Here is a 27,934-nt window from a genome sequence, read left to right on the forward strand (position 1 = left end):
TGGGCAGGAGTGCAGCCACCTGGGGTCACATACTGCTCATCACGGTGCCATCCTGGTAGGCCCTGCAGGAAGCGCCAGGCAGGGCGTGCTAGCTATGAGTGATCACACAGAGGACCTGGAATGCCCATGAGAGCCTGGTGGCTGCACCTGGTGCAGAACTCAGCATCCCCATGGCTCCTGGTAAGCCACAGAGTGGGGGTGGGAGGAGTCAGGGGCATGGACTGCTGTCAAGATGGGAGGGGGCATGGATGACCCTCTGAACAAGGAAGAGGACAGGGCAAAGTTGACACCTTGGGAAATGAACCACACCACCTACACGGAGACCACAAGAGCTGAGGAATCAACCTGATCAAGTGCAGGCAGGGCAGGCCCATCTCTGATAGAAGAAGAACAAGGCTAATACCCAAATCCCTCCACCTGCCGATGTCCTGGAGGGACTGGACCCAAGAGGCACAGGATGGGAGTGTCCCAGGCCTCACTCCACAGATGCTAGGGTGGAAAGAGTAAAGAGGGAACGGGCCATCCAAACTGCACGTGGACTGAAGCTTTGAATGGGACAAAACTCGATGCCAAGAACTGAAAGTGACCATAAGGTTCGAGAAACTGCCCAAGCAGAGTCATTGAAGGAAGGAGCCTCCTCCGTGCGGCCCAGCCGGAGGCAGTGACGGATGCCGACACCTAAGGACTCAAGGCACAAGGGGAAGAGCTCTGCAAAGCCTGGGACTCACGCCCAGGAAGGCAGAGTGAGGTCGGCTCGGAGGAGGTGACGAGGTGCTTATAAAATGTCTCAAGTACTCCAACTCAGCCACTGGTTAAAATAACAATGCTCTGAGAGGTGTTTTGTCTGTTTTCATGTGGAATGATTTGCAAGGAAAACGTAAAAAAAGAAAAAGAGCAAAAGACCAAAGATTTTGCAGCTTTAGATGCTACACTGTGCACTTATTGGAAAGCCATTTGGAATCTTTTTTTGTGTTAAAACACTCTTGTCATCTATAACCCAGAATGTTAAGGTCTAGAAACCAATCCTGACCAAGGTGTGCAACCGGCCCTTGTGCAGCGCTGTGGGGCACATTTTGGTTAACCTTGATTGACTTCAATTACTGTGCCTCATCTCTGACCGCAAAGTAACTCCCCAGGGAGATGAAGAGCGGCAGAGTGTTTTCACTCATGAAACAACCCTTAATGTACCTCTTTTGCTTAGGCCAATTAGATTTGAGCTTGCTTAAAAGAGAATCTCAGCAGTGAAGGAATCAATTAGTCGGCCCTATAAATCCACACAGTCACAAGGCCAGGAACCAATCTGGACTTTAGGAGTTAGATCAAAACAGCAAATTACTGCCCCATCGTTATTTATCCATTTAGCTTTGATTATGAAGGACGGTAATTGATTAATTTATCTGCATAGGCACCATATTAATCCGGTATCCACTCGGTACCTCTCTTGTTTAATTCCAGGGAGAGTGGCTACATGGTCATCTGGAGGGAGGCCATCTGAACAGAGGGAGGTCAGCCAATGAGGAGACTGTGAGAAATGAGGACCCAGTCACAGTAATTGCACGGGGTCCATACCCCTGGGGAGGAGCAATGAAGTCTTAACTGGCACAGCCAGCACAGATGGAGAGAGAAAATGAGGAGGAGCCCCATGACCGCGGCACAAGGAGCAGAGCCCGGAGTGACGTGGGGACCAGGGGAAGAAGGGACAGGGAGAGCAGAGAGGATGATAGGAACATAGGGCACTCTATTCTTGCTTAAGAGCAATGCCATCAGTGCAGCTAATGGAGCCAAAATCCTAGCGTCATCCTGATTCCACCCGCCCCGCACAGACCACGTCCAAACCCTCCTTGGCGTCTGTCAATACAGCTACGGAGCTCACTGGAATCCGTCCTCTGCTCCAGCTGTGCCTGCCTTTGAGTTGAGCCTCCACCCTCTCCTTGGACCGGCGGGTGGCCTCTCAACTTCCGAGGGTCAACTCCATCTGGTCAGCAGTATGCCCTCCAAGAGCCGCCAGGGTAGCTGTTTCCTGTCCCTCCCAGCTTCGCAAAGGGATGCCCCCAGGGCAGCTGGATAATATCTATGCTGCTCCTTCCCTGGCCTACGCTCTCTCCAGCCCCCTTTCTGCCTCCCCACCGCGGTGACCACCTTCTGTTCTCTCCGCAGACCAGTTCCAGGTAGAATCACACAGCTTTGGCACTGGAAACACTGGCCTTGCTCTCTCTGCTTCCCATTCCCAGGCCAGGGAAGGGGCTCACCAGCCCAGCTTGGGCAGGTGTCCTCTCCTGGATCACTCAACTGTGGCTAGGAAGGCAGAGTCCTACCCAACAACAGGCTGAGCAGGAGGGTCCAGGAAGATGCTGGATACTGGGACTGCCTTAGACCAAATCTTGGCTATCTGGGAGCTCACCATCAGGCGCCAATTCTGTTTAGGCCCTCTGCCTCTTTGTGACTGTGATAGAAGACGTCACTGAAGCCAGCCCACCCCCCAACACAGACTCTCCCTGGTCTTCTTTACGTCACTTCCTGCTCGCACCACACAAAAGATCCCGAACAGGAAGCCTCCCTCCTGCTCTCTTCCTCCTGCAAGTGTGGCTTTCAGCATCTCCTCATCGCTCTGGGCCTTGATTTCCCCATCTGTGAGGCGAGGACTGGCCTAGATTTGAAAGTGAAGTTGGTGAACCCTCCTGGGAGAGCTTCCACCAGGTGTGTGCAAGCCGCATGCAGTAACTCGTTGGCTCAGTATTGGGAGCTTCCGAAACGCCAGTGAGGAAGTCACCAGCTTCACAGAAGGCTGGGCACCATTCATTTTGCCATCTTCTATGATTGGTTTTCACTTTGTTTTATTTCAGTCAACTCAGAACTTCATCCATAAATTCATCCCTGGGGACCAGAGGACCAACATGACCCAAATAAGTAAGTTATTCATCTGTAAACAGTATGAAGCATTTTCAGGTATTTAACAGATGTAATAATTACCTGTGTTTATGTCACTTTTGAATGTTAACTAAATTTTTAATTGCTTTAAAATGTCTTAGAATGTCTTTTATTAGCAAGTACACAAGCAATTGATTATAATTATTTAGAAGTGAAATCTCTATGGTTAAAATTCATCTCTTGATAACCAAAAGAAGAAAGAAAATTCCACTCACTTGGATGGATGGGGGAATATTTAAGATTCAAAAAAATGGAGCAGACCTTATTTCGAGCATTATTTTAAAAGGAAAAATAAGATGATCTTAACCCTCGAAGAAAAATTTGCCAATGAGGACTTGTTAAGATTGCAATTCCAAAAACAAAGACATCTACAGGTACAACTTGCCGACCGGCATTGCCCTTGAGTTTTGGGATGTACCCTCGCTCACTAGGAGATCCCCCGAGTCACTCATCACTTGTTCACGGAGGATGCCGTATCCTTTTTTCCCTCCATGTATCAAAATGACAATTCATTCCTGGCATCACTGCAGAATGGAACTGCAAGGTGACTTCACTGACATTTTACTCAGCTGGCTAGGAAGAGACAGATTGCCTTTTCCCAGGAGTCTGTCAAAACTAGAAACACCTTCTACCAGGAGCCATAAGCTCTGCCACTGCTTTGTGAAGCAAGAACTTCCCTTCCCCGAGTGTTTCACAGGCAGAGTACTCAACACACTAAAGCCTTTACCTGGCCTGCTTGGGAAGGGGAACTTACACATCACAAAATATTCTGTTCACAGAGCATTATCACATATGTAACACATGAATTTGTGGTTTATCTATTTTCAAAGAATTTTTTAAAAAGACAATGAATATAAATTATTATGAGTGAACATATTTTCATTTTTTGCTGATTCAGAAAGTTATCAGTTTCTCGCTGGGCTCAGCTTGTTCTGAGCATGCGTGTTCACTGTCCTGTGGCTAAGCTGTGGTCCCTGGCAGGAGCATTATCTATTCGTCTACTGAAGCCGGCAGTGAGAGCCCAGCCTCTGGAGCTAGACTGCCTGGCTGGAAACCCCGGCTCCACCAACACCATCTGCGTGACCTTGGGAAGCTGTTTCATTTCACTGTGCCTCAGTGTCCTCATCTGTATAATGGGAATAACGACACTACATCTCACAGGGTTACTGTGAAGGTTAAATTAGTTCATAGGTGTGAAGTGCTTAGAGCAACACCTAGACACAGTCAGGTTCAATAAACAGCAGCTGTGATTATTCTGTATGGCTTGTCACCTGAGCACCTCCATCTGATTAAAAACACTGGCACCGGAGTATAAACTCAGCAGAGGACTTCTAGGCCTCGTCCATGAATACTTAAGGAAAAGAACACCAAAACTTATTAGGCACCTACCCAAGAACGCCCTTTTTTGGTCTAAACTGATTCTATATTGTTGCTCCTTTTGTTCAGCTGATGGGAGAAAAGAATTCTGATGTTTGTCCTTCTTTCATTGTTCTGCTATTTTTCTGCCTCTCCCCTGAAAGTTCTGTCCCACAGCCACTTGTTTAATCCCTCCCTCCCCTGAACCTCGAGGGTAAGTGTGAGTGCAAGTACTCTGATTAAAGCCCAGGCAGATTCAGGATGAAGTTCAAGAGAAGGAGAGACACTCGGGGGAAATACGCACTTAAGAACCCGTAGGAACGACTTAACCCATCTTATTATTAGCCTTTGCCTCCTGTGAACTCGGATACCATTTATAACCAGAAGAAACATTTCCAGTCTGTACTTAACTGATATTCTACCACTTCGTTAAACACAAAGGCATGTCTCTTTCCCAGGAGAGGACAGTGGGGCTGGGGAGGAGGACAGTGGGGCTGCGGGGGGTGGAGCAGAGTGGGGCTGTGGGGTGGAGCAGAGTGGGGCTGTGGGGTGGAGAGGACAGTGGGGCTGCGGAGGGGGAGGACGGTGGGGCTGCGGGGGGGAGGATGGTGGGGCTGTGGGGTGGAGCAGAGTGGGGCTGTGGGGTGGAGAGGACGGTGGGGCTGCGGAGGGAGGGCGGTGGGGCTGTGGAGGGAGGACGGTGGGGCTGCGGGGGGAGGACAGTGGGGCTGTGGGGTGGAGCAGAGTGGGGCTGTGGGGTGGAGAGGACGGTGGGGCTGCGGAGGGAGGACGGTGGGGCTGTGGAGGGAGGACGGTGGGGCTGCGGGGGGAGGACGGTGGGGCTGCGGGGGAGGAGAGTGGGGCTGCCGGGGAGGGGAGGAGAGTGGGGCTGCGGTGGGGAGGAGAGTGGGGCTGTGGGGTGGAGAGGACGGTGGGGCTGCGGAGGGAGGACGGTGGGGCTGCGGGGAGGACGGTGGGGCTGCGGAGGGAGGACGGTGGGGCTGCGGGGGGAGGGCGGTGGGGCTGCGGGGGAGAGGACGGTGGGGCTGCGGGGAGAGGACGGTGGGGCTGTGGGGTGGAGGACAGTGGGGCGTGATCTCAGCGGGTCAGTGACACCAGTGGGAGCAAAAGCTCAGCTGTTTGGTGGGAGCGTCGTCCCCGGAAGGATATTGGGTAGATTTTAAACTAAGCTGAAAAGAAAGGCTATCTGTGCTTTCTGGAATACGACATAAGTGCATCCTATGAATCAAAATGCCAGAACATACTGGCCATTGTTTTATTGACATATTTTCCACGCCCATGGCCATGACTACCCGTTTTCAGGAATTTATCATTAGCTCAATGTGTATCTTCTTTCCTCCCTCCCTCCTCCTCTTCCTTCCTTCAACGCCTACTGATGTAGTGTCCCCAGTGGACCGAGTACAAGGGTGAAAAGAGGACAGATGTGGCCTTGCACTCACAGAGCTCTGCCTAGCAGGACGTCCACACTAGGGAAGGACTGGCTGCCGCGGGCCTGGAGCTCCCTCGCTAGAGGACATGACCGCTAAGTTGAAGAGAGGAGCGAGGCAAGCCCAGGTGGAGGGGGTGGGAACAGTGTTTCTGGGAGAGGGAAGAGCAAGTGCAGAGGCCTGGAGGGCCACGAGAGGTGAAGGCCGCTCAGGAAGGAGAAGGCAGAGTGGGCGGCGGGGAGCGGCCGTCAGAAGGCAAGGAGACAGCAGAGGGGGCAGACGTGTTCCAGGGATCCGGGGGCCAGGGTGGTGCCCCAGCCACGGAGCAGAGATGGGAACTGAGTACCTAAAAATCCTCGAGGAGAAATGGACTTTGTTTACATGGTTACTTTAAGAGTTGAACTTGGTTCACACCGTTACTTTAAGAATTCAACGTGCTGGGTAAACTAGTTGCCATCTTAACGAATTAAGGATGAGAGTCCTGGACAATGTTTACGTCTGACCAAGTGTTCTCAATTGCCCATTTCTGATCCTCTGTTCTCTCCTGACTAGACATTAGTCAGGCTTCTCTCCTCCCCACATGCCCTGAACTCCGCTTGCCCTGAAGCCTGGGATAGCACTAAAGAGCAGAAGAGGCCCCAACAGCTTCTCCCAGGAATTGGCTGAGGCATTCCCCCGTCAGACGGTCGGTCGCTCGCCTCCCCTTCCTCACCCAACTTCTCACGTTTCTGCTGGGCCTCGCTTCCTCTTCCCTACCCATCCAAGAGAAGCCCTTTCTGTTTGATCTGAGATGCTTGTGGTTCCTGAGTGCGAAGCATTCTCCCCATCACAGTAGTGTTTTCAAATGAAGTCTCTCCTTGTCTCAGTTGGGATTTGTTTTTCTTTGACAAGACAATGACCACAGGGGCACAGAGACAAAGGGCATTTCCAAGTGGGCGAGGCCTTGTTGAAATTAAATCCATACTTATTCAATATAGATCATCTTGTATTCGAGACTTCCTATCTAGTGTCTTGAGAATGGACAAAAGTGGTCCTGTGATAGTCAGCTATTAACTATAAAAGTTTTGCCATCATCTCCTAGAGCTGGACTATCTAACCACAGGCTGTGACTACTACATGGCCAATAGACATGCTTTCAGTAGGCTCTTGTATTTGTAGGATATGTTGACGTGAAACTGTACTTATTTTCTTGCAGTAAGAGGTAAATTTGTCTTAGGAAGTGGGATTTACTCACCAACCTTGTGATAAATACCCTTCAGGCTAGGATGATAATGGCTTTGCTTTGGTCTAACTAGTGTCTAAGTAAACTGTGTGAATATTCTTGCTAGTCTGGAAATACTCCAGACTCTTAATTTCATCTTCCCCCTCGACAGTGCCAGAACACTGAATAGGGCGACCCCAGGAGTCATGTGCACACACAGTGCAATTCTCTTCCTTCCACAGGTGGGGGTGAGGACGAGGAGCCAAGGGGAATATGACAGACATTTAGGAAGACTTGGTAATTAACAGGAGGTGAGAGTAAAGGAAAAAAGGCAGTCAGTTTGTGGTCAGAGCCACGGGCAGCCATTCACTGAGAGTGGAGGACTAGAGGAGGTGGAGAATTGCTGGGAGCTGAGGGGGCAGCGAGGAAGAGCTAGGTTTGAGTCATTTGAGCCTGCGATGGCTGAGGTCCCCCTGTGGGGAGGCGCCTGGCAGGCAACTGCCTGGATTTGGGCTGGAGTCTTGGATTTGGGAGTGGCCAGCACAGAGTTAGGGACGATGCCTGGGAAGCAGATAAACTTGCCAGGGAGAGTGTGTTCAGTAAGGAGAGAAGAGCGTTCGGATCAGAACCCAGAATGAGGTCCTAATTCTGGAGGGGGAAGAGGATCAAGACGAGAATGAGCAGAGAGAAGAGGGAAACCAAGAGCAGCAGGACTATGACTGGACAAATCCTCCCCCCTTGTAGGGGAGCTTTTAACACCCCTGTCCCAACATGTCCAACCGACAACTAGTGATGACAGAGATCTGGTGTGCCCAACAGCACACCAGATCTAACAGACATGTACCAGAATCCGGACCCCAACAAGACATGTGGGACATTTATAAAAACTCACCACAAACTTGGGCACAAAGCACATCTCAAGAAACTAACACCAAAGACACAGGCCCATCAGGTTAGCAGAATACGGTGCAATTAAATTTGCTATAAATAACAAACGATAACCAAGAAAACCCTCCATGTAACTGCAAAATTCAAACCATACTGCTAAATAACTCAGGAATTGAAAAATAAATCATGATGAAAATTGGAGAACCCTTGGAACGGAACAAAAAATGACTAGACATCATGTCTTAAAGTATGCAGTTAGAGAGAGATGTAAAATCGTACCTACTTACATGAGAAAAGAAGAAAGGCTGAAATTTAGGAACAAAGCACACAACCCAAGAAGTGAGAAGAAAAGGGAATTTGGAAGGAAGAAATAAATGGAGATGAGAGCAGAAATTAATAAAATGTGAAAAAAGCAACCATAGAGAAGATCAATAAGCCTAAAGCTTGTTCTCCGGAAAAAAAAAATAATAAAATAGACAAGTCTCTGGCAAGGCTTATTAACAAAAAGAAGAAAAGGAATAAATCAGAAATATCAACAATTAAAAGAAACATAAGTATAGGCACAGTACACCCATGAATTTCTTCACGCCAATGAATTTGAAAACCTAAACAAAATTTTTCCAGAAAAACAAAATATACTAAACTGTCTCAAGAAGAAAGAGCAAATCCAAATAAACTGTAATCCATTGAATCAGTACTGTCTACTGACGAGGCCCAAATGGTTTTACAGGCAAGTTCACCAAACATGCAATTCAAACAACAGATAAGTCTATAATCTTATGCAAACTTTTTTCAGAGGGAAAAAGAAAAGAATGCCCCTCAACTCATCCTTTAAAGCTAGTATAAACTGAAAAAAATAAAGTAAAACTAGATAAGCGCTGTAGGGAAAAGGAAGAGTTTGGTTAATATGACATGAATAATGGTGAAAAAATCCTTAATAAAATATAAACAAAGTAGATTTTCATAATCATATGAAACCACTGTGACTGAGTTTTATCCCATAAATGCAGGAATGGTTTTACATTAGAAATCCCTTAATGTAATTCACTATATTAACAGAATAAAGTTATATGTGTATATGTATACACACGCACACACACTACACACATGCATAGATACTTTCTCCATAGATGTAGCATTTGCTAAAATTTAAAACTCTTTCATGGTAAACTCTTAGCAAACTGGGAATAAAATGAGATTTCCTTAATCTGGAAAATACTATTTAGTACCAGAAATTTTCAACAAACATTATTCTTAATTATCGAATATATTTCCTTAAAATCAGGAAGAAGACAAGGATGCCTGCTGGCTCAACTTCCATTCAACAATGTGCTGGAAGGCCTAGCCAGTGCAGGAAGACAGGAAAAGTTAAGGAAAATCAGTAATCAATGTAAAGATTGGAAAGGAAGAAGCAAAACTGTCACTCTTCCCAGACACCATAACCCTCTAAATAGAAAAACCCAAACAACCTAAAGGTGAACTGTCGGAGCAATGAATTAGCACTAACCAGATGCAAGGTCCATGAGCAAAAGCAAATGAGTTTCTCTATGGAAAAATGTAAAGATAAGAAAACGCAATTTTTCCAATAACATCAAAACTATATGACACCTAGGAATATATCTAATAAAAGATGGTCAAGATTGTACACAAAAAATATAAAATTTTTATTGAAAAACATAACAGAAGCCTAAATAAATGGAAAGGCGTACCAACAAGGACCATTCTCGTCAAACCTAACAATGCAATGCAGTTACAAACAATGGTTTTGTATGTGTGTGTTTGTGTACAGACAATAATAGTCAAGACAATTTTGAAGAAGAACACAGTGGGGCCTTATTCTACCAAATACAAGACTAATAAAGAAATAGTATTTAATATGGTATCGAGAAAGAGTCAAGCTATAGATCAATGACAAAGAAAAGAGACTCAAAAATAGATGTCTTCAAATATAGAAACTTGATATAGGACTAGGCAAATAGATGACCACAGACTGGTGCTGTAATAATGATGATTATCCATCTGTGAAAAATGAAATAAAATTAGATCCATCTCTTGCACCATACACAAAATTAAACCCCAGGTGGATTAACGAACTAAAGGTGAAAAGCAAAAATTTTAATTTCTTCTTATATAGAAAACAATACAGGATATTTGTATGACCTCAGGATGGGAAAATATTTCTTAAACACAACACAAAAAGGACACATCATACAGGAAATGAATTTGACTGTATTAAAACACTTCTCTGACAAATGACACCCAAAACAAAACTAAATGACAAGTCACAGGCTGCGTGCGAGATTTTTACCACTAAGGTTATCACTTAGAACAAAGAACAAAGAACCCAACAGGAAAAGAGACAAAACAGTCAACTCACTGAGGAGAAACACAACCAGCCAATAATCATATGAAAAGTCTGAAAACCTCAAGAAGTCTTGGCAAGGACGTGGACAGAACAAGGGCACCTCTTCCATTGCGGTGAGAACAGAGTCAGCGCCATCCCTTTGGAGAGCAACGAGAAATGTCAGGTCAAAGCGCAGATGTGCTTCCCTTACATCCTGACGAGTACTCACGCTAGAGAAAATCCAACACACGGGCACATGTTGACGAGTGCATGACTAGTTATTCTAGTACTGCTACCATAGTGAAAAACTGGAGACAACTTAATGTCCATTAACATGAGATAGATGAGCAAGGTGTGGAACATTTAGATACTGCAAAACTATACACAAGTTAAAAAGAAAACTAAAGCTCCATATGTCTACATGGATAAACATCAAAGACATGATGGTGGGTGAAAATAGAAAACTGCTTATGGTACCGATTATGTCAAATTTTATGTAAAATTTTAGCAAAGTATGAGAACATGCAGGGGAATTGCAAAACTAACCTCAGGATAGTGGCTGCCTCTGGGCAACCTCTAATTTCAGACAGAGAGAGGGAGAGCCCTGGCTGTTGGTCTCGGCTAGTCTGTAATAATATATAATAATATATTTATTATTTAAAAAAAGATTGGAAGCAAATATGGTAAACATAATAAGATTGGACAAATCCGGGTGGTTCTGCTATGTTACTCGCAGACTTCTCAGTATGTTGAACTAGCTCCTAACTTTTGCAGGGTGGAGCAGCCACCTCTCAGATGTGCAAGGAGACGGACAGGGCAATGACCTGCCAAGGCATTGCTGCATGAACAGAAATGACTCCGGGCCTGTTGCTGCTCTGCCTGTCTCCTCCTAAGCGGATCATGTTGGCAGTGGAGAAAGCACCAGATCTGGCATTAAAGACAGAAATCTGGATCCACGACCAGTTATGAGACTGTAGTACATTCTGGTGCCATGTTCTCATCTCTCAAATGTAAATGATAAAGTCCACCTCACGACCTCCCTGGGCCAGGGTGGTGGTGGAGAAAATAACGTGATGGATCTAAAAAGACGGTGCAAAGCAGTTCACACAGGATGGCTATTCAGAAAAGCCAAACTGGGGCCAAATGTAAAATAACGCTATTATGTATCGTTCCTCTGCTAAGTCGTTTCTCTCCCAATACAGACTGCTCCTAAGCCAAATGCTCTCTGTCCTGTGGCCCCTCTCATTTTGGCAATCTCCACTATGGCCTGGGTATGTTAAGCTACTCAAAATAATTTTGTTATGCTCTGTCATGATTATATTATTCTTTCCTCAAGGTTCCACAGCCAGTTGCCTATTGATTTCTGAATCAAATCAAATGCCTTAAACCACTCTTTGAATTCCTACATTATCTCATCTCTTTTTTGTCTTTGCTTTTATCCATTTCTTCTCCTGCTCACCCATGTGTCACAAAGACATTTAACAACGTTCTTGAGGTATAGCTGACATACAATAAAGAGCAAATATTTTAAGCACACAATTTGATGACTTTTGACACACATATACACCCGTGTAGCCATAACCACAATAATATATCCATGACCCCAAAGGTTTCATCTGGCTCCTTTGTTACAAGTAATTTTGTGCTTTCATAAAAGCTGTGCTTTTCACAATTGTATGCATTCTTTCAAATGGCCTCATCATTCAATTATTATTGAAAAATTTCCCATACTGCATATTTTCCTCTTATTATCCCCTTCCTCTCAGCATTCTTTTATTACTTTAGAGCCCTGAAAATAACTGAGTGCTTTAGAAATAACCTCTAATCTCCAGAAGTGGTCCGCACAGTTTGTTCATGTAAATGACGAGCATTTTCACTAGTCTGGTACGTGCCCCCGGGACAGGGCAGTGGAGCTCCTCTTGGAGCCCCTGATTTTGTTTGGAGACGAGAGTGACCAGGACACTTTTGAGAGCAAAAGTGGGATCTATTATTACTTATGCTTGGACCCTCTCAGACAAACCAGTGTGTTGCTAGCCCTAGTCATAACCCTCCCTCTGATCTTGAAGTCGAGACTGTGCTAGCACATCAGAGATCCTGCAGCCTGATGAGGGGAACGGGGCTGGGCTATCTCTTCGTGGTTCCTTATCTGAATGAGCCCAAGACTGCGGGCTCCTATATGGGGAGTGGGAGGAGGTGTCCACCTGTGTGGCACAGCATCCAGGTCCTAGAGTCTCCCCAGGAAGCTGCCCTTAATCCTATATTATATTAATCATTAATCCTAAACTGCCCTATATCACAGCAGCCAAAGGACTCTAAAGGCAGCATGTCCCTTGGTGTCTATTTAGTGGAGGGTCCAGAGCAGCAATCTGGGTGGAAGGTGGGGGGAGTATCTGGAAGCTGTGTTTGCAGAGCACGTTGCGTTAGATCTTAAAAATGCCCACTGTCCATTTCAAATAATGGGAGTGCTGCCTATGAGATTAGGGGGGGTCTTTGGCACCCCTCCCCCATCTAAATTACCCTTTGGCCCCACAACTGATTCCATCTGTGCCACCAACCACCTTCACCTGTCTTCCCTGCTCTTCAAAATCAGGGCACATTCTTGAGATGGAGATGGCTTCCTGTGACTTCCTAGAAGACCTCATGGAGCTGAGTTGTAAGTTGTGCCCCTCTATCTTTCTTCCTTCTGGTCTTATATGCAATATGTCTGGCAGAAATTTTTAGAACTTTCTAGAAAGGACTGGTTGACACCCTTCCTCATGTCCAATGTGATGCAGGCTTTTTCACATTGTGATGGTTACTTTTATGTGTCCACTTGATTGGGCTAAAGGATGCCCAGATAGCTGGTAAGACATTATTTCTGGGTGTGTCTGTGAGGGTGTCTCCAGAAGAGATGAGCATTAGAATCAGTAGACTGAGTAAAGAAGATGGCCTTCCCCAAGGCAGGTGGGCATCATCTAATCTGTTGAGGGCCTGAATACAACAAAAATGCAGAGGAAGGGGGAATGTGCTCTCTCTGCTTAAACTGGGACACCTATCTTCCCCTGCCCTTGGACATTGCGCTCCTGGTTCTTGAACTTTCAGACTCAGACCAGGACTTACACCATCAGTCCCCCAGTTCTCAGGCTTTTGGACTTGGCCTGAATTACATTACCAGCTTTTCTGGTTCTCCAGCTTGCAGACGGCAGACTGCAGGGCTGCTGGGTTTACATAACCATGGGAGCCAGTTCCTCTAACAAACATCCTCACGTATATCTCCTATTGGTTCTGTTTCTCTGGAGAACTCTGACTCATACACCTGTTTTTATGGGTCTCCAGTCATTTCAGTAAGAATTAGAGGTGAGGTGTGCATGTAGCCAAGCACCTGTGGTCACATTATCACTGTCTTCAGAGCTGTGTGTGTGTTTGCTATTGTTCAGCAATAGAATTCAAGATGTTTTTTTCATATCTTCTGCCTCCCTCAGTTTCTTAGATATCTCCAGTTCTTATCTGTTAGCTAAGCCTGTGCATACCTAAAATTTTACCCATCACTCCACTCAGCAAAATAACGGCCCTCCCTTAGGACAGAGTGGAGGATTGAAAAACACTTACATAATTCAATATTTTTATTTCCTGTCACAGAGGAAATACTGCACCGCACTGTAATTGTTTTGCTTTTGACTTCTCCCCACTAGACCGGGAGGGCAGTGTCTGTGTCTTTTATCTCTGAACATCCAGTGTCCAACCCAGGTATAGAAGAAGTGCTCCAAAAAATTTGCTGAATGAATGAACTGAAAACTCGCACTGATTTCATAAACAGTTACAGAGTGTTGCTCAGGCCTGCCCCTCGCTGTAAGCCACAGTAAGCCAAAGAGACACTGTTCCTGCCTTCACTGAGCTCACAGATTGGAGGAGGGCAGATTTAATAAAAAAGTCACACAAATGCATCATTACGATCTCTGAGAGCTGCCATGTGAAGAAAAAGTACAAGGAGTTATGAGAACTTAGAATGAGGGCGGCCTGGTCTAGTCTGAGGGGTGGAGGAAAGCCAAGAGCTGAAGCGTGAGGAGGAATGAGCTCATCCAAAAGAGCAGGAGTGTTGCAGACACAGAGAGCATCGTGTTCTGAGACCCAGGGCCTGGAGACCCCTGCTGAGCGTCCTGGAGGCTAAAGGAGGCCAGTGGGGCTGCAGTGAAGGGGAAAGGCCAGAACGTCACAAACTGAGGCCAGAGAGGAGATGAGGACTCGGTAAGACACAATCAAGATTTAGTTCTTTGCCCTAAAAGCAAGCGGTGACCTTATCGCACATGCAATTTTAACCTCAACATGAGGTGGAGCCGATTCTTTAAAATGGGCTGAAGGAGGTCAAGACGAAGAGGGCAGGCTGGTCAGGAAATGTCCCAATGGTCTAGGCGACAGATAATGTGCTTAGATCAGGGTGGAGGGGGGTTATGATGGTTAATTTTGTGTGTCAACTTGACTGGGCTGCAGTGCCCAGATCTGTGGTCAAACATCATTTTGGATGTTTCTGTGAGAGTGTTTTGGATGAGACTAATATTTGTATCAGTGGACTCTGAGTAAAGCAGATTACTTTCCAAAATGTGGGTAGGCCTCATCTAATCAGTTGAAGGCCTGAATAGAACAAAAGACTTACATCCCCTGAGCAAGAGGGAATTCTGCCAGCAGACGGCCTGTGGACTTGAACAACACTGGCTCTTCCCTGGGTCTCCAGCCTGCCAGCCCACTCTGCAGATTTTGGACTTGTCAGCCTCCATAATCGTGTGAGCCGATTCTTTAAAATGAATTTCTTTCTCTCTCTCTCTTTTTATATATATACACACATCTTGTTGGTTCTATTTCTTTGGAGAACCCTGACCAATACAGGGGAGAAGATCTGAAATCCTCATTTAAGAGTGGAGAAGCGAGATGGCCAGAGGAAGGCGGGGGAAGTGCTGAATAGTGTGGAGCACCAGGTGAGGTTGGTGTCAGGTGAGGCTGGTGCCAGGTGAGGCTGGCGACCACGGGTGTAAGGTGCTCAGCCACAGGCCTCACGACGTGGCCCACTGGTCTTGTTGATCAGTGTCCAGGTGAGGAGACAGCAGACAGTGTGGTTCATCCAGGGAGTGTGTGCCAGCCAAAGAGGTGCGAGGAAAAGACAGAATGAGGAGCTCTCTGGCACTGGTCCACGTGTGCCTGAAAGGGTAGGTATGGCTCATGGACAGAGAGAGGGCGGTATTGCACAGTGGAGTCTGGTTGAGGCTGGAGAGCAGGCCCAGCGGATGGGAAGCTGGACAAGCAAGCTGAGGGAGACGAGGCCAGGGCCCGAGAGCTGGGGTGCCCGCTGAGCGATCCTGGAGGGGGCATGGTTCAGGGCAACAACTGGGTCGTGCAGTGACCCTGCAGAGGACTTTTGTGCGGATGTGGAGGAGATGGGTTTTGGAGAGGTGAGGTTAAGAGCGTGAGATGCCAGGGCTCTGCATGGAATCTCCTGGAATGCCATGTATCTTCCCTGGAAAGAGAAGGAGACTTAGGGAAAAACCATCTGAGGGAGGGACAAAAGCGAGGGACTGGCACCACAGAAAGTGCCTGATCCTGAGCAGTGAGCAGCCTCCTGGGCCTGTGCACTCCGTGCCTGGCCCTTCATCTTACCCCCTGCAGGGAGGTGCGGGTGCACCTGCAGCCCATCCTCCAGTCCTGGTGGGGCTGGAAGCACCGAGAGACTGTGAGAGCTAACCAGTCCCACCAGGCTGCCCACACAGGCCACCCCCTAAGGATGGGACCGCTAGAAATATACCACTAAAAATACTTTTATCTCAACATCTGAGTCTCTTGGACCTTGTTTTAACTCAGCAGGTGCAGACAAGTCCCAACCCTCCTGGGTGGAACCTCTGCTCTGTACGGTTATTACAGTGCAGTGTGTAACTGCACTGATGCTAAATGGATTTGTGACCGTGGACGTCCCACAAAACTCAGTATCGTGACCCCACAGGGGAAAGCGATGCCACTGGAATCAGAGGGTGGGGAGGCAGACTTTCAGTGGCATTGGAAACCAGGGGCAGACATGCCATTCAGGGACATGGTGGGCACCCTCTTCCACATTGTGAGAGGCAGCCTTGCCAGAGACGAGTTGTGTCCAATGGCCAGGAGAGCTTGCTCTTTCTAGACATTCCCTTACATGGGGCCACGGTTGCTAGTGTAAGGGGGATAGCAGGAATTTGACATCCTTCTCCTCTCTGACTGGATCCTACCTGGCCAGAGGGACCCATTAACATCCCCCATGGGAACCCCGGGGTGAGAAGAAAGCTGTCTTGCTCTGGGTAGCTGCCCACTTCCGAAAACAAGAGGGGTCTGTGTGTGTGTGGTGTCTCATACTGCCAGTCAATGTACGAATTTCCTCACAAAATGCTGACCATTCACTTATTCTCAGAATCCTTTTTATTTCTTTAGCATGGTTAAGAACTTCCAATTAAATGATGAGTTTATTGTTCAGGTGTCTAGGTTTTTTAGGAAATTGTCTTGCTTTTTTCTTTTTGACTTTCTTAGAGACAAAGATAAAGCATCTTTAAGATAAGATAAGAAAGCACATAAACTCAATAACTGATTTCTTGGGAAACTTTTATCTCCTTGTCTATTGATAGGGTTTCCTTGGGTAATTTGGTTTTCTATGGCTCGATAAATTAAACCAGATATAGATCTTTAACTCTGTTTTGAATTAGAATGACGTCATTATAATAAAACCATAATGACATTCTGGGATACAGCAAAGAATTAAAGTTGGGATGGATATAATAGCGTATGATTAAGCATATTCCACCAGTTAACAATTCTGATTTTTGTAACCTTTTAAAAATGCTGTTAATACTGCTCAGAAAATATGTCACAATCTTTTGATGGGTTTGATTTGGCAAAGAAGACAATTAAACTACCAAAACATCTTTTTATCATTTATTTTGTCATTTCATCTTCTAGAAGCCTGGACATTATCTTATCAGGAAGGGGATCTGTAAACTTGCTCTTTTACTAGCAATTGTCCCCCACTGTCCAGTGCTTTGGAAGAGTCGACGCTGAAAGCCTAATTTTTAGACCACCCTATTTAGGGACTATTCATAATGGGATGCCCACAGCCAGGTCCTGTCATCAGGGAACAGCACTTGAGTCTTGGAGGACTGAGACCCTCTGAGAAGCCTTGCCCACCACTGGACTTGCTCCGGCACCCTGGAGGAGCCATCTGACCTCTCTGTGGGCTGCTGTCCTCTCACCCACACAGTCGGGGACGGACAACAGGACGCTCCATCCCTCTGGCTCTACAATTCTGGGAATCCCTCATGGCACATGGCGTTCTAGGTCCCCTCTGTGCCCTTTGCCCTGCCCTCACCCCTGTCAGGGTAGAGCAGCAAACTTTAGCACGGCAGGAGTCACTACACTTAAAAGACTAGCAATACCCTCAAGAGAGAGGCTTGTCTGCCCGCAGGGGTTCTCTGCTGAAGAACCAGAGAACTGCGGAGTAGGTTGGTTAGGAAGAGCAGAAAAGAGATCAAGGGAGAGGGGGCTTCAAGGCCTCCCAACTACTGAAAACAATCTGATGAGTGAAGCAGCATCTGCACCATCTTCTGGATTCCAACTACAGTCTTCATTAGCCAGGAAGTGGATCAATTTCTGCTTGTCTTCCCTGATGACAGACTGTGCCTGCACAACCTTCCACATATCGCGGGTGGTGGGGGGGGTGGCATAATGGTAAGTAAGTAGTTAGACAGATCTCATTAAGTCACTATCAGTTAATTCAAACACAACTCAAATCAAAGCTCCTTTGATTCCCAAACCAATTGGGATTTCCCCGGCACAAACTGAGTTCATTAGATACAAAATATGGATAATCCATAATTTAATATGGAAATTTAGGCACAGAGTATTACTAATGAGATAACTAGAGCCTCAAATCAGACGATTAAGAGACCAATGAATCCGCTCTAACTGCTGACCAGAAAAGAGCGAGCAACCGAAACGAATCAAAGCAACATTCCCCTCTGCGCCTTCTTTCGCTAAGTGTCAGGAACATTTGCAAACTATAGGAAGGGCTCCCATGGAAATCGGCTCCACAGAGGAGCAGAGCAGCCCTTTCCCAGAGTGGCTCCCTTTCCTACCACCCGTGTGTGTTCTGAGAGTTTTAATACTGAGAAGCTACACCAGGGCCCTGCTGCCGACCCCTTCACTGCGGGGGAGTCATCAAGCACAGGTTGGCTTGAATGACTGCAAGAGTCACGATTATACTAAAAATGACTGCAACACGCATTATAAGAAAACTGGAGAATGTGGCACTTAGATCTGTACGAATCTCATAGGAAGAAGTATCTATACTTATGAGAAGTACAAAATCTTAACGACACTAAAGCCTATTTAAATAGAGCATAATGCTTGACAAGGGTTAAGAATCAGCATTAGTGCTCTGAAGTACCCATATACCTCAGAAAAGATCTAAGAAAGGTATAAAACACACTGAAAACTCTACAGTAATTAACTCGCTAGAGACATCTGTGGGTGAAAACTAGGACCAAACAGGCTGCTGAAATCTAAGAGCAAAGAGCAGAGACACAAGGGCTCAAGGAATAAATGATAAAGAAACAAAGACTTGAGATGTGAGCTGCCAAAACCCAAGATCCCATTGAAAGCAGAGCACAAAGATAATACTCACTGCAGAAAACAAGGCTAGGAAGAGAGGTTTTAGAAAAACAGAACAAAATGAGTTAGAAAAGGAACAGTTTAAAAAATTAGAGAAAAAAGGATAGTTATAAAAGATGGGTAAAGTGGTCCAGGAAATGTACAGTTATTCAAAAACAAAAAGAACAGAAAAAAATTGAAATTTATAGCTCAAGAAAACTTTTCTGAAAAAAAGCAAGATGCAAACTCACTGTGCAAAGGGTACACTGTGTACTACGGAAAATTTGAGAAAGATCGACCAGTATCAAGACATATCATCGTGAAGTTAATGGACTTGATAATTTAAAAATGCTATTGACATCTGGACCAAAAAAATCTTGCCTTGTATGTGACAGAATGGGCTAGGTTATGCTGTAGTAACAAACATCCCCCAAATCTCAGTGGGTTAAAACAACAAAAGTCTATTTCTCACTCATGCTAGACACCCAATGTGGATAAATGTGGGTGAGTTACGGGAGCTCTGCCCATTGTAGTCACTCATACTGATGGTGCAGCCACCATTTGTAATTTGCCAATTACTGTGCCAGCAGGAAAGCGAGCTCTAGAGAATCTCACACTACAGGTAAATACTCAGGCTTGGAAGTAATACACATAAGTTGTGCTCAAATGGCCCTAAGCAACCACAAGGGGACTAGGAAGTACAATCTTACCACATAAGAGGAAGGTGCAGAGCTAGAAATATTTTTAAACAGCATTAATGACAACTATATACCAAAAAGGGAGAAAGCAATAGGCTCACTCTAAGATCTTTCTCTATAGCAATATTTAATGTCAAAAGAGAATGGCACACCATCTATGAACCACTAAGGGAAAAAAAGCAATGTGTTCCTCAAGGGAGGGGATCATTATGGATAATGATTCCAGGTTCTGCCTAGGATGTAGAAAGCTAAAAATAGCACTGCCCCCACCATTACAACACCAACAAGAGACTGGGCACTGTGCAAATTCACAACTTAAGTTGAACCCATCAGACAGTTGAGGTCACAAAGCAACCAACTAACTCAAATTCTAAGGAAAGACAGACGTCTGCACAGCCAGACATGAGCACCTGCTCGCCTGGGGCAGATGGAGTCAGACACCAGCTCTAGTGGAAGACGTGGACAGTGTACAATATCATATTGGTAATTTAGCAGAGAGATGGAAGTTCTAAGGAAGAATCAAATGAAAATGCTAGAAATAAAAAACAGGCGCAGAAATGAAGAAATGTCTTTGACAGGGTCATCAGCAGACTCTACAGAGCTGAGGAAAAAATGACCAAGTGGAGTTTACCTTGGAAATGGAAGGCTGGTTCACCATTCAAAAGTCAATCAATGTTATTCACCGTATTGGCAGACTAAAGAAGAAAAAGTATATGAACATCTAAGTAGATGAAGGAAAAGACTTGGAAAAATCTAACATCCATCCATGATAAAAACCCTCAGAAAACTAGGAATAGGAGCGAACTGCCACAACCTGATAATGGGCATCTATGAAAAACTCATAACTAATGTTGTATGTAATCCCTAGAGCCAAATACAAGGCGAGGACGTACGCTCCCACCACTTCTATTCAACGCTGTACTGGAGGTTCTAGTCAGCACAATAAGGCAAGGAAAAGAAAAAGAGGCATCCAGATCAGAAAGGAAGACGTAAAATTGCCTTTCTTTGCATATCACATGATTGTCTACATACAAAATCCAAAGAATCTATAAAAGAGCAACTGGAACCAGTAAGTGAGTTTAGTAAGATTACCGGATGCAATATTAGTAACAGAAATCAAATTTCTATATACTAGCAATGAACAAGAAACAATGAAAAAATGTAAAAGTGCCATTAAAATAGTACCAATAAACATGAAATACTTTGACCATAAATATTATAAAATATGTTAAGATCTATATACTAAACACTACACAACACTGATGAAAGAAAAGAAACACTGATGAAATTAAAAAAGTCCTAAATAAATGGAGAGCTATATCATGAATATGTCAATTCTCTCCAAATTGAGATGTAGATTCAATGCAACCTCAATCAAAATCCCAGTAGGATTTCTGTAGACATTGATAAGCAGACTCCAAAATGTATATGGAAATGGGAAGGAACTAGGATAGCCAAAACAATTTTGGTAAACAACAAAGCTGGAAGATAGCAGGAAAGAGACCCTCACTTCTAATAGTCTCTCATTGCCTTGACCTCAGATGAAACTCAGCTCCCCTCCAAGATCAGGACCTCAGTCGGGGGACAAGCGGAGGCTGGTCACTGCTGCTACTTCCAGATCATTGGCCTCCCACCTCAATCATAAATCCTGCCTCCTCTGAGCCTCAGGCCATCGGCTCTGACAGTCTTTACCTCTACTTAAGTTCTTTTAAATAAATTCATTAAGAAGTTTGGTGTAGTATTTCTTCTGCCTTCAGCTCTTACCATTGTCCCAGGAAAATTGAAACATCCATGGGGATGGGACATTCAATGAGGCTCCCCAGCCTTGACTTGAACTTCGTGACTTCAGTATCCTTCCCTTCATTCCATTTGTGCTACCCCACCCCAAGTGGTTTCCCATCAGAGCACTAGAACAGTGGAAAAGGGTGGGACTGCCAACTCACCAGCTCACCCTAGGCCTGGCTGCATTCTCAGAGGGAGCGTTGTTCCAACACCATCATCACCATTCAAGCCATGGTCACATCCTCAGGGGATGGAGGTTCATGAAAGTGGGTCCTGAGAGGGTCCACTGAGTGCAAGTGTCAAGAAGAACTCTGACGCCTTGGGAAAGCAGGCCAAATACCCTCAACCCATCAACTGAGGAGAGAGAGGTAACTTAGTTGCTTGACTGCATCCGCACACTCAAGTGGCCTCCAGCACTGACAGGTTCCCCTGGGGATGCATCAGCTCTTCCAGGGGGTAGTGGTTGCACTGTAATTATAATTACTTGTTGTCTTGTTAAGTTTTTTGAACATGCAAAGAAAAGGTGCCCAGGTTGAGGAGGTGACTTAGGAGTTGTCAGAATGAGATCTCAGAGTGAGCACTGGCTCACGTCCCCATCCCAGGACAGCTGTGAAAGGCCATGGGGAGCCCCAGGCACTGACCCTGAGTGGCCCCAAGATGCAGTAAGATAAAAACCATGGTTGTGTGCAATGTGGGACAGCAAGAAACACGTTTCAGGTAAGAGGACGGGCCCTTGAGTGCTGCAGTCTGGGTTACTCTGACCCCGCTGAATCTGTCACTCTGGTGGGCCGCTAGGACCACTGAATGTGGACCATGCCTCCCTGCGAAACAAGGCAGGTACTGGGGCACCAGACCAACTCCCACCATGTACTTTAGGTGCCTCCTCTATTTCTATATGTCACACTTGTTTGCCAACCAGTTTCATGGTGCACTGTAGTTAACAGAGAGCTCACCCAGAGCGAGCGGTCATTCTTGCCAACATTTGAAATGACCTATGGAGGACAGGCTCCGCATTCCAGAGGGCGACACTTCTCTCTTTCTCCCCAGTTTCCAGGTGGCTCTCTGGAGTCTCCCATTCCCCACACGCTGGGTTCCCCATACACATCCTACAGAGCTCCCTACACACTGTAAATACAATCCTACCACCGACGCTTGACCATGGCCACATCTTTTAAAAAAAGTTTTAGCACACTTTCATTCAGGGGAAAGAGGAGAAGAATTGGGTTCATTGTTCATATGCATTTTTAAGCAGCCAATTTGGGTTTTCAGGAGTAAAAAAACACTTGTCAGAAAAAAAAAGAATGATACAAACAATTTTCCATGTCATTTTTTAAAAAATCAGATGCTGTACTCGAGAATAGATTGCCATGGGAAACTGTAAAATTTCTTTCTCCACATATCTTTAAAAAGGCAAAATAAATACCCATCTGTTCCCTGATGGTGTAACAGCAAAAATGTTAGGAAAGCAGTAGAACGTATCACATCCATATTTGTAAAGACCTCTTTCAACCATTCATATGCTACTGCGCACATGTCAGAGGCAGGAAAGTGAAATGGTAAAAATGGAACACGAGATCCAGAAAGCAACACCTTTCAAGTGAAAATCTATAATCCTTGAAAACGTTCTCCGCAAAGATACTCCCTGTTGCACCGAACCTACCTAGATGAATTAGGAACTGCAAGGAACATATACAGTAATAAAATCTTCTAGAATGGCAGTGATGTGGGGGATGACATGCATGACCGAGCGGGACCCGCAGCATCACCTTCAGCGTCAGCCGCACGGCATTGCAGTCCTCCTGCAGCGGGTTCAGCTTCAGTGTCTCGCCCAGGTTGCTGCAGCCTGAAGACTGGTGCTGCATTTCACAGCAGACACACACCTCGACACTGTCAAACTTAATCTAGACAGAGGAACAGACAGAGCTCAGAATTAAAACGGCATTCTGCCCTGGTGGGGACACTTGAGATGCACAATGAAGAACATGTCTAGGTTCAAAGCATCCCATTCTAGTTTTCTTTAAGTCATAAACCCAAAACAATTTCTATTGACAAAAGCCATGAAAAACATCATTGGGAATTCAAATTCCTATTTTAAAAGCAATTAATAAAAAAGAAAAAATAAATTTGAAGAAACTTAAGCTATAAAGTTACAAAAAATTACAGATGAATTAACAGAGATAAAAGTAAATAATTGGAAAATTACTCATATTGAATTAGGCATAGAGATGTGTTCTCATAGCTCTGTGACTTGGCTCATTCTGCTCCCACATTAGCAATTTCCGGTCTCACGTTATGGTCTACCAAACTCCTACTCATCCGTCAAGACCCAACTCCAGCTCCACCATTGAGGCCTTGTCTGGTTTTCCCTCTCCAGAGCGTTTGCTTCTCCTTTGGGCAGAACACTCCGGCCCACCTCTGCTGGAGACTTACTTTATCCAGCTGTAGTTACTCTTGTCTTTGGTGCTCCCTGAGGGCAGCCACCACATCTTACCATCACAGGATTCACAACGCCAATGAGTTCGTAGGCATTCAATAAATGCTGAATAGATAAAAAATACCTCAGAAAATTAAAAACCACGTAAGGAAAGATGCAATTCAAGTGTTTTAAAAAGCCTGGAGCCCAGGAGGAGACCCACAGAGCACGCCAGACCCCAACCTGCAGCCTGAAGTGGAACCCCTCAGCCGGGCTGCAGAAATGCGTTGAGAAGTCACTGCATTCCGCAACTCCCACAGCCTCACCCACCTGCCCTCACTTCCTCGTTCCCACTTCTGGTTGAGTCCTCCATACTTCTATCATACACACACCCAATTGCTCACAAACACAGACTTCCAGAAAAGTGAAATAAAAAAGGGACAGCCATAGGTCAAGGGTATTGTCCATGGCCAAATTTTCATCTATTTTAAACTGCTGGATAGTTTATTCTTTACCTACTTTATGCTTTGTTTTTGCTTTTTTAATTTGATCTCCTAAAATAATTACAATTTTATTTCTGGATGTTTGAGTTGGGGGGGGGGCATTCGGGTGTCTAGGATCATCCTGTAGTGATTCTCCAAATCTACCCCCAGGCAGAGGGAAGAGAGCCAGGGCTGAGGCCAGGCCCCAGGAGGAGGGCAGTACCTGCACAGACTACTGCCCCACCCCACCTCAGGGAGGAGGGGTCAGGGAAAGCTGCCTTTGCGTTCAGTGCTTCTAGAGACGTCTCCAGTCTCCAGTGCTGAAGTCCAGGCTGAGCATGGATCCCGGCTAAAGGAGCCATAACAGCACCCCCATAATAACACTCCCCAGAGAAGGCACAGCCAGCACCCAACCCAGGGGCTCAGTTCTCGTCCTTCTCCCAGCTCCTCTCACGTAGACACAGGCAGCATGTCCCGCCGACCCACAGAACACACAGAACTAGCAAGCCCAACGGGACAGTGGCACCCGGTGCATGCTCTGGGCAAGGCCCCATCCTTGCTGGCTGGCCAGGCTGTGCTATGGACATGGTGACCCGGTGTTTGGCAACAATGCTGGCAGAGCAGTGCAGGCCAGACCAAGGTACACAGCTATGGTCACTAACCAAAATCTCCATTTTCATGTTATTGCAATATTTATTTCCAGTCCCAAGAAATAGGAAAAGAAGGATTATGATTCTCAAGGCCAAGTTTTAAAAGGTAAACAAGGGAAGAGGTAAAACTTTGAAAGGTAAAACAAAGGTTAAACAAAAAATAAAAGGAGGTAATGGACATTAACTAAATTTATTGTGGTGACCATTTTGCAATACATACATGTATCAAATCATTACACCTTAAATTAACACTATGTTATATGCCAATTATAGCTCAATAACACAAAAAATAAAAAAATAAAAGGTAAAAGTTCATACAAAGTGCCCCTCTAATTGGAGGTTCTGAGGTCACCCAGTGTGGGGTATGTGGACTCTGGCCATCAGAGCTGGGGATCTGCTCAAGGAGAGGAACGCTCTGCCTCCGCGAGTTCTGGACTTAGGAGAATGGGAAGGGAGCAGTTGTGAGGACACCACACAGAAGAGAGGCGAGGAGGGAGGCTGACAAAGGCTCTCTCCTTGACTGACTTCTGCCCAGGCTCCTCCGAGTCCTGTTCTCCACGAGGCCTCAACCTGGGCCTATAAAGACTTGAACATACAAACATAGTTTCTAACAGTTCAAGGCCACATCGCTACGAGACCCTCTCCCCTCTTAAAGGGCCTGCCTGAGAAAACTCAGGGCTGCCAGAAGAATTGACTGTTCCAGCCAACTCCTGAAGACAGGGCCCCCATCTCCCAGCCTCTGTGGGAGGTTGGGGGCCTAACTTCCGTAAGCGCCAGCTAGCAGACACAGCCGGCCTCATCGCATTGATACTGCCACCCCTTTGTAATTTTTCACCTCCCTGACTCTACTGAGGCCCCACTCATCCCCTCCCTACTCCCTCATTCTCCCTTTAAAACATCCGGTCACCTCTGTGCAAGTCGAAGTGGAGTCCAGTTCACGGTGGACTCTTCTCCATATTGCAATAGTATATTTCTGATTAAAATTAAAATTAATTTCTGATTAAAAGTCCTTCCCACTTCAGTGTCTGGCCTTGTTTATCTTTGACAAGGCCAAGCTCTCGGGATGTGGGGCTGGTGCTCCCACCCCTAAGGCAGCCCCGGGAGTGCCTCTCCTTGACCTTCTCCTGAGGTGTCTTACATGCCCACCCTCGGCCCTCTGTTTAAGGCACTGAGACTTACAACAAGAGTCAATAGGAAACAAAATTCCTGAAATCTGAAGATTAATCTGTAAAAATCCCGTAAAATCCCTGAATATCTGGTCCTCTTTGCTAGAAAATATTTATTTTGTAATTGTAGGCATAACTATGCCAACTTGTGAGAGTTGACGTTTCTCATCTGAAGCAAGCATAAGACAGTATGTGGAGGGTGGTTGGTTATGGGGACAAAGATGGCAGAAGAGGGAGAGGGAGCCACCCACTCTCACTGGCCTGCAGAGCCTGCAGAAGGCTGTGAGCTGGAAGGGAACATTTCAGAGGTTAGCGTTTATGTGCATGATTTTTATACCTTTCTGTATAATGTCAATGTGCTATATAAGGGCAGTAATGGGGATGACAGTATCCAAAGGTTTAACCCGACCTTTGCCTAAGAATCAGAAGATGGAAGCATTCACTGGGTGAATGGGAAGTAGCTAGTGTTCTTTAGACCTGAAATGTAAGTCAAAGTGAAACACAGCACATTTTCAGAAAGGAGCTTCCCCGAGTAGAGAATCTGACGTTGTTCCATGATAGACCCCTCCGTCTACATGCTCTCCTCCAACTAGAGATGCCATGAAATGAAGAAGGATGGGGAAGTCAAACAATCATGCTTTTTGCCTGGGAAACTGTCTCCTGTTGGTCTCAGCATGTTGATAGTGATGCTATCAGCTAGGAATGCCTGGGGTACTCATCTGGGCCATATCACCTGTGGCGAGCCCCAGACATTCCCCTGACCAGAGCCAACGTGGTGGCTGGACCAGCCCTTGTGGTTCTTATTATGATTGCCAGACGTACCTCAGCAACAACTATCAGGGAACTCTGAAATAAAAGGTTTATTGCTCACAAGTCCTGGAGGGTACACAGCAAGGTCCTGGGGAGGGAGGGAGAGAGAAAGAGAGAGAGAGGAGACAGGGCAGACTTGAGGTTCTGCCTTTATTGGCCCAGGGTGGAGTGTCTGGGGTTTTGCGGGTTCACTCTTTATGGTGGAATTTAAAACAAGAGCAGGAATTAGGGCGCGGGAAGGGAAAAGCAGGGTAACTCAAGTGGTCAGTTATCTGGGTCACTCAGGACTTTCTAAAAGGGGAACTTGATGGGTAGGTCTCCTTCAATGGAACAGAAAGGCCTAAAACAAGATTTGCAAGGTGTCCACAGCCAAGTCCTGAATAGTAAGTTTGAAACAGCGTGTCATGCTGGATGCTTATTAAAGAGGAAGTAGAGAATGCTCACTTTGAATTCCATGCCACAATCCAATACTTTCTGCACAGAGCACAACAATTTTTCCAACTGGAGAGGTAAGATTCTACAGTCAGGGAAAATCTCTTTTAGCTACAGTTCCTAGTGCCTCAGGTAATGCCTCAAAACCAACCATCCCCCACACAAGAAAAGGCACATCCCAGCAACTCACTGTGACCGCTATTGACAAGGTGGGACTGGGAAGGCCCACAAGAGGAGTCAGGTGCAGTTTGGGAGATAAGGAAATGGGGTGGCACAAACATTTCTAAAGGATGAGGACTTCACACTCAGGAGCACGCTAGGTTACTAGATGAGCTGGCAGACACTACCGGGGAAGCTGGTCAACTGGCTAGTGGAGGACAGGGCCGTGCCCAACGAGGGAGCATCGCCAGCCCTCTTAGCAAGGGTTCTGAGCCCTGCCTTGCCCCTCCCTGAACTCTAAGTCTAAATCTGACATCCCAGAAAACTCAGCTCAAACACACCCCTCACCAAACTTCCTTTCTTTGTCCCCCATTACTGTGTCCAGAACCATGTCCTAAAAGCCCTCAAACACCTTCTGGGTCCTTTGTTTACTCATTGTCTCCCCCTTGGGGTGGTGAGGTCTTGGGGACACAGCCCTTCTTCCCTTTCATGCCTCTCACCGGTTCCAGCATAGTGTGTGCACAAAGCCGGTGCAAAGCAACATTC

General features: G+C 46.0%; 1 protein-coding gene across 4 annotated transcripts in view; it reads right to left on the reverse strand.

Moving 5' to 3' along the window:
* Nucleotides 1-27,934, reverse strand: part of ENTREP2 (endosomal transmembrane epsin interactor 2) — a 447,469-nt gene that overhangs the window by 44,423 nt on the left and 375,112 nt on the right. For all 4 annotated transcript variants that reach the window (XM_004432010.3, XM_087428833.1, XM_087428834.1 and 1 more), the window contains one exon: nt 23,043-23,177. In XM_004432010.3, coding sequence (XP_004432067.2) covers nt 23,043-23,177 — 135 coding nt within the window. The remainder of the gene's footprint in view (nt 1-23,042; nt 23,178-27,934) is intronic.

The sequence above is a fragment of the Ceratotherium simum genome, chromosome 3, assembly GCF_057802395.1.
Source record: "Ceratotherium simum simum isolate JZ-2026a chromosome 3, ASM5780239v1, whole genome shotgun sequence".
NCBI classification, from domain to species: Eukaryota; Metazoa; Chordata; class Mammalia; order Perissodactyla; family Rhinocerotidae; genus Ceratotherium; species Ceratotherium simum.